At 39.4% G+C, this 7495-nt stretch overlaps 1 protein-coding gene across 1 annotated transcript in view; it reads left to right on the top strand.

Moving 5' to 3' along the window:
* ZC4H2 (zinc finger C4H2-type containing) overlaps window positions 1-7495 on the top strand; it is a 10602-nt gene that overhangs the window by 1056 nt on the left and 2051 nt on the right. Inside the window, exons 2-4 of the mRNA XM_009634521.2 lie at window positions 4654-4825; window positions 6110-6282; window positions 7413-7493. Coding sequence (XP_009632816.1) covers window positions 4654-4825; window positions 6110-6282; window positions 7413-7493 — 426 coding nt within the window. The remainder of the gene's footprint in view (window positions 1-4653; window positions 4826-6109; window positions 6283-7412; window positions 7494-7495) is intronic.

A 7495-nucleotide genomic window follows, 5' to 3' on the forward strand; every position in this document is an offset into this window, starting at 1 on the left:
GTTTTGAGGCTACGGCCCGAGCCGCCTGCATTTAGCGGGAATGCACGCATCCGAAAGCGGTTACAAAGAAAGCGAGGGCAGCGGTTTTGGATGTAGCTGGGAGGTGCCAGGCATGCTGACAGCAGGTAACCCCCATAGCGATGAGGAGTGGTTTGGGACTCAACAGCTGGAGAGGGGCTATCGGGGAGAGGGGACGGATTGCAGGGGACAAAGGCTCTGCCACCAGCAGTGGGTGCCGGCTGTCACAGAGACTCCTGGTTGGTAGCAGCACCTCCAAGCAGCATATTTTACCCATGGAAGAGGTAGATGGGCCTTGGACCTTCTTCAGACAATACTGTAAAGGTGAACAAAGATCAAGCAAAGGTCCATCTAGCATACCAAAACTATTTGTAGAAAGGGACGGGACAAGACACACTTTGCAGAGTAAGAACAGTGCTTTTCTACTCTACTACTAGGCAGTCTCTGCCTGTTTTAAAAGACAGCTCTAAATATGGTCCATTTTTGATAACACTTAATTTGAAGATCTCATTAAATTACCTTTTCAGAGGGAGTGGTATCCCATATTTGGAAAGTTATAGTGCATTCAGAATTCTGATAATGTATTCAGAGGTGATACAAAAACTGTGACTAAGACTTTTTTGCTGTTAGTTTGCGGCATAAGGTCCTGCAAAGGTGACGTTACTAGCTTTGGTGTACAATGAAGTGTCAAGAAAGTTGCTCAAATATACATTAAATTAAAAAAAAAAATCGTCACAAAGTCAGTCCTACTTGCAACATTGATGTCAATGTTGAGTTGCTGTTAGCAAAATCTGATCAAATAAACCTACTTTTTAATCTTTTTCTTAATCGTTTAAGAGGAGCTTGCATTCCATGAATAATTTCCTTCAAAATAAACATGAGAATTTCTTATGTTCATAGACACACTTTTGACCGATATATTTGGCAGGCTTTATTTTAATCTGCATTCCATGTATTATTCTACAGGCAGCGAGGAAAAAAGCCCTCACAATCAAAATCAAAGAAATTGCCCATTCTTGTAGTTGATCTCTATCACTTATGAAAGGCAGCTCAGCTGGGTTTTTGAAGGGGTTCTGGAACCTGATTTTGAAGACCTGTATCTATATCCATATCTATATAGATACATGCATATAATTTGTAGTCAGTGCAATATTGCTGTCCATAAATGCATACATATGCCCACAATTCAAATATATCTGCACATGCTTATTTATATGCACTAAGTAGTTCTACAGAAATAAGCCCAGTCATAAAACTAAGCAAATGCCTAAAGACTAGACCCCAGGGTTCTGACTGGGAGGAGATAAAAGAGAATGAGGGTGAACTTACTGGTGGCAGATGCTGGTTTCACTGCTTAATGCCTTATTGGGACACACTTCGTAACTACTGTCATCAATGCAGCGTAAGAACTTGAATAGAAGGGAAAAGAATATGAGGGCAGAATTCATTAGGCAATCTAGAAATCACACTTAGTATTTCTGTTTTGAAACATTACTGCATGTTGCCTGATGCTAACTGGAAGAGTTCTGATTTGTGTGTGTGTGCACTTTTTCTTTCCTGGTATCAACAGCTAGTAATTTGGACTGAAACCATCCCCTGCAGCTCATTTGTTGCAAATGTTGGGCAGAGCATGGCAGCCAGTGACTAGTAACAGCGAGGAAACTGATCCATTTCCATTGGTTTAGGTGAACACAAGTCACAAATACAAGAGAGGAGACAGGGAGGATATTGGGGACAAATACTCCCAGTTTCAGTAATCAAAGCTGCCATTGCTAAATAAATGGGGTTTTATTTATTTAAAAATTTTTTTTAATTGACTAAATAAGTCAATGGGGACAATGAGACTTGATGGAAACAGGGACAGGTGATTGGATAAGTGCTTTTTAGTGGGATATTGTCACATTTAAAATGGAAGGCAGAGAGGATCTCTTTTACTGGTTTAAGTCCAGTATTTACATTCAGATGAGCGTATGCCATTGTGCACTAAATGACAAAACACCTCCAGTGACATTTAAGATTACAATGTTGTAGCTAAATACTTGAATTCTATCTACATCCAGGCTTCTTCTGCACTTCATTCATAAAACTTTTACTAGTTGACTTACTATTCCATCAGCTATTTTTTACTGTAATGGTGATATAAGGACTTTTCAGAACTGGAATGACTGCATACCTTTTAAAATAAATGTATGCTCTCAGGTATACGATTTGTAGTTTCTGTAATAAACTTACTATATGAAACAAGGTGAACTATGGTGAGCTACAGTACAGACATAATAATCATACTTACCAAGTAAATTTTATCAAATATGATTTTGTGTATGTCTTTCACAATATCTGCAAATGTCTCTGAGTGACCTCTGATGTATCCTTATTTGTCACTGGCTTTTTCTCTCTCTCTCTTTGGTCTGGTATTTCTATTCTTAACAGTCATGGGTTGCCATCACTGGGAATACTAATCTGTATCTCCTACAGCTTTAATTTATATATAGAAGAAAGAACTTCCCTGTTAAAATTATTTCTGAAGTACCAATGCAAGGCAGGACTTTGTCTTACTTTGTTCGAAGGAAACAAGCAGCAGTCCCTCTGACCTTCAATTTTTTAATTGTTCCATTTTAAATCTCCTTCATTCATATTATCCCTACCAGGCAGCCCATTTCTGAACACATACTGAAGAAGTTATTTATGATACCGGTTTTATCTCTTGCAGCTATATAAACTCCTGAAGGGAGAGAGGGTGTGACCCTGGTCACATTACTAGCTACAATACTTGGAGTAGATAGCCATAATGAGTTGTCCCAGGGACTGACTCTGCTTTCTGCCACACTCTTCAGCAAACGGTGGAAGCCGCACAACGTCAGAGCCTGCCCAAGAGTGATGGTGACGTAGGGTGAGCTTCGGTCAAATGAAAGTAAGAATAAAATCTATAGAGACACCTGCCATATACTTTAAAGAACAGTCCTCAGCCTAGCTTTAAAATGTCTTTGGGAATTTTGGTTGGAGTGAGAGAAAACAGTAACCCTGTTAAAGCCCAGGATATATATATATTCTCCTATTCTTACAAGTGTGACACAGAGTAATGCTGAGGTAAACCATCCATTCCTCAGTGCTGTGGGAGCCGTTTCAGAAAGAGCCCTTGGAGACTGGGTATGGAAACAGTTTGTAAAGGGAACAAAAGCCCCACAGAGGTTTAGGAATCCCCTTTCCAGGAAATAGGAAATAGGCCAACTCCCTCCATGGGACTCAGGGCCTTCTGCTTCCATTAAAACCCTCAGATCTGTGTTGCGTGCTTCAGTGGGAGCAAGTCTGGGCTTAGTGGGAAAGGACATCACACACCCTGTTCTAGGATCGGGGTGAAATCCCTGTTCAGGGATTTCATTGCTAATCTGATAGGTAGCTTCCTATAATCTACAGACTGCATTCTATAGTCAGCTTTGCTGCTCGTGGTGAATTTGAATCAAACTTAACCCACTTTGCATTGGGATAGGAACGGGGTATTTAAATGTGAATGCAAACCTCTTCTTCCCCAGCCCCCTCTTACATCAAACCTGTAGGAAGTCTACTGTGTTATTCAGTATTCCCCTTGAAACCAATATGGATCTATTTGTACTAGGCGTTAGGTGACTAAAAAGGAATGCTACATTCTTGTTTGTTTCACACCAAGTAAAGCAAGGAGTCCCAGGACTCTCCATTACATGCCTGAAATGTGACATTGCAGCCTCTTGTTAGAAACATTTTGGGTTACACAGTATCATATTCTAACTTCCAGTACAAGAAAAATAACAAAAGCCTCTTCATCACCTAAATCACAGGAACAGGAACAGTTTGTTTGTTCAACAGCACGGACAAGTGCTGAATGACAACAGCAGTAGGCTGTTCTGCTGCTTAAAACTGCCTGATGACTGAAACTCACGCTCTCTGGTTATTACCTTTGAAAAGAGAGATGAAGACTGAGTATCTAAACATTTTTGCTAGGGAGTTACGGATTGGCACAAATAAAAACATAAATCAGAATGCAGGATATGGGCAGAAACATTTACAAATATGTGATGGGTACTAGATCTTAGCAAAGAACCAGGAGAATGCAGAATTACTTGCAAGTGGGGTGTTGATGGCCAGTGTGATTTGAGTTTTTACTACTCTGATATGTCATTGCTCTGGAATTTTCTTTAACACGAAACTGAAGTTAGTATTTTAGCAGTTCAAATTACTGTCCGCATAGTTTTAGTCAGTGTCACTATATGACACTATAATCACCTCAAATTAATCTTACATTTCTCAGAATCCCATGCTAAACCTCCCAGGTTTTCTGGCTTGCTTTATTTTGTAACTAAGGTTTAATCTAAACTCTATTGGTACAAATTCCCTGAATCTACAGTAAGTTTTAATGTCTGACAATGTTCTGTAAATTCCATAATTCAGTATAAGAATTCTCATACACTGAAAAGCTCAGCAAAAGAACTGGGATTAGAATTCAGTTCTGTCACTGCACCTCATGCTTCCTCAGACTCACTTAGTCTCACCCTTGTCTATTACTTTCTTCCACCTATTCACATATAAAGCAACACCTTGCAAAAATGGGTTGCAATGATGTACTGTTGTCTCTCTGTATTTTTAATTATCACTGGGATCCAGGAATAAGACTTTGCAGATGGAAAAAATAAAGGCACGACTGAAAGCAGAATTTGAAGCCCTGGAGTCTGAGGAGAGGCACCTGAAAGAATACAAACAGGAAATGGACCTGCTGCTGCAAGAGAAGATGGCCCACGTGGAGGAGCTGCGACTGATCCATGCTGATATTAATGTGGTAGGTAACAGTCCATCTGCAGACAGCCTGACTAACACAGAGTTGAATATGAATCATTCCACGGGTTGTAGAATCATGCACATCAGTGAACTATCACTGATTCAATAATCTGGACTTTACAACACCATCCTATGATCCTACAAAGAGTACAAAGTAAATTTACCTCAGGATAATTGCTTTTCCTGTTTGTGCTGGGCAGAATATTTTGTGATGTTGGCATAGTAAGCATTTGCACTGAGAGGACAGAAAACTAAGCCCATTCTGGCTACAACTTTACTAGCAGCGACAGTAACACTGTTCCGGCAGTCCCATAGAAAACTGTTCTTCCTGTTAAGTCTTTTCTCATTTAGCAACTGGAAACAGAGAAACTTTGGCAGCTAGGTGGGACTTCCGATTGGAGGTTTTGGGAAGAGAAGAGATTTGGGGAAAATACATGCTGTTTGTTCAGTTCTTAGTAAGAGCTGACCTTCATCACTGAGTGGAACCACCAAACACCACGAAGCAGCAGCCTGGAGGGAGTTAATACAAATAAGAGAAAAACAGTTTATAAACAAGGAAGATTAGCCAATGAGAGGGGCTAAATGGGGAATGTATCTTTAAACCTGCCATTTTTATGTCATGTTAGGGCACTTACATGACTGTACAGTGGTTTCTAGTGCTGAAGGTTTCTGTGCTTTGCACCAGAAGAAAAAAGCTCCCAAACTGTAAGCAAGTACAAGCTACATACTGGATGTGTAGACTGCATTTATTTATCACTTGAAACATCTGTTCCCCTACCCAGCTGCATAACCTCACTCTCTGTTTCATCCTCTCCTCTTTTTCCTGTCAGATTGTCTTTTTCTCCGACACTTTTCCCATTTACTGCAGTAAGAATAAGCAGGAACCTTTCCTTAGCTTGTTTGTTAACTTCTAACCATCAGTGTTCATGGAAAATTAGTTTATTCTACTTTAAGTTCCTTTTTAATGTCCCTTGAGAGTTTTCCATAGCTCCTCACTTGCTGACTTACCCGTAGCCTATCTGCTTTTCCTGTTGTTCAGACAGTCCTACGGATTGAGTGCACCTTCTTAAAATGAAAATACACCTTGTATGTCACTTTCAGTTGTTTCTTCCTTGTGCACTTTTCATCCTCCCAGTATCTTAATTCTTCATTTTCCTATTGCATTGTTTCCAATCTCTTCCAACTTGAGTGAGAAAAATCTCTTCTTTCTGATACAGTCTCTTGCTCAATCAGAGAGCTATTAAAGGAACAGTTCCTTAAAAGTGTGCCCATCCTCTTGTTTCAGATGGAGAATACTATCAAGCAGTCTGAGAACGATCTCAACAAGCTCTTGGAATCTACTCGTCGCCTGCATGAGGAGTACAAACCCCTGAAGGAGCACGTAGATGCTTTGCGGATGACTCTGGGATTGCAGAGGCTGCCAGATCTATGTGAGGAGGAAGAGAAACTGTCCCTTGAGTAAGTCTCCAAAGCCAACATTATTTGGCTTTATACCTTCTCTCGATTCTACTGGTTATTTTGTCATTTTACTTTTGTTGGTAGGTGGAAAAAAGAACTTAAGAGGTAAGCATGAAAAACAAAACAAAAAAAGGGATGTGGGAGCACATGTATTTGATAACATTCAGTCTGAATTTGTTGGAAGTTAAATTTAGATTATTCCAAGCTGCAGACTGTACATATGACATGCAGAAATTCAAGGGTGGTTGGTTCTCTAGGTTTTTATATAGTATGCTGCTTTTTCTAGCAAGACTTTTTTTTTTCTGACAATTTTTTTTTTTGCATGTTTAGCAAGCAGAAGTAGGAGACAATATAAGACAGGGATACAAAACCAAGTATTCTTCAGTTGGTTTGTGCTACTGCTAGTCAGAATTTTACTTTTTGCTGCATGTACATGGCATGTACATGGCAGTGGCATTTAGCCATATACCTATGACTGCCAACAAGTAAGTTTACCCTACATGTGGAATAGATTTGGATAATAAATTACAGTTTCATTTTTAGGTGTAACCTAAGTGGGCGAGGGTGACAGAATTAGCTACTATTCAAAGAACAGTGTCCTTTGTTTAACGGATTGGTTTTACATGCAAGTGATGCTTTAAGAAACTTAGATTTCTCTTAAGGCCCAGCACATTTGGTATAATTTTCAGAGTTTTCAAGACTTCTTGTGCATTTCTTCAGAAATGCTGTTTTCCATTCCAAGCACCTTGACACTACAAAGAATGTATTAATCTATTGCGTACAAAAGTTATTCACTTTAACAGAATAAAATATAAAAGCTAAGTTTGACAGAGGTACATCTAAAGCTGTTAAAGATTAAATATATACATTGTCTATTTTCCATCCTATTAGATTTATATCCAGTTGTACATCAAGATACCTTAGAAGCTGACAATCTGGAAGCTGGCTGAAGTGTACAAATGCAGAGGAAAATACCAATTCTACTTCTAGTCCAGGCATTGTCTTAAGTGTAGACAATTTGACTCTAGTGTAGGAAAATGTGATCCGTTATATTTTAACACAAAATATCCTTTACAAACTAATGGAATATTCCAGAAGGTTGTTACCTTTTTTTTTTTTCTTTTGTCTAGCTACTTTGAAAAGCAGAAAGCGGAATGGCAGACAGAACCACAGGAGCCTCCTATCCCAGAGTCTCTGGCTGCAGCTGCAGCGG

This window comes from Egretta garzetta, unplaced genomic scaffold, assembly GCF_000687185.1.
Source record: "Egretta garzetta isolate BGI_Z169 unplaced genomic scaffold, ASM68718v1 scaffold512, whole genome shotgun sequence".
NCBI classification, from domain to species: Eukaryota; Metazoa; Chordata; class Aves; order Pelecaniformes; family Ardeidae; genus Egretta; species Egretta garzetta.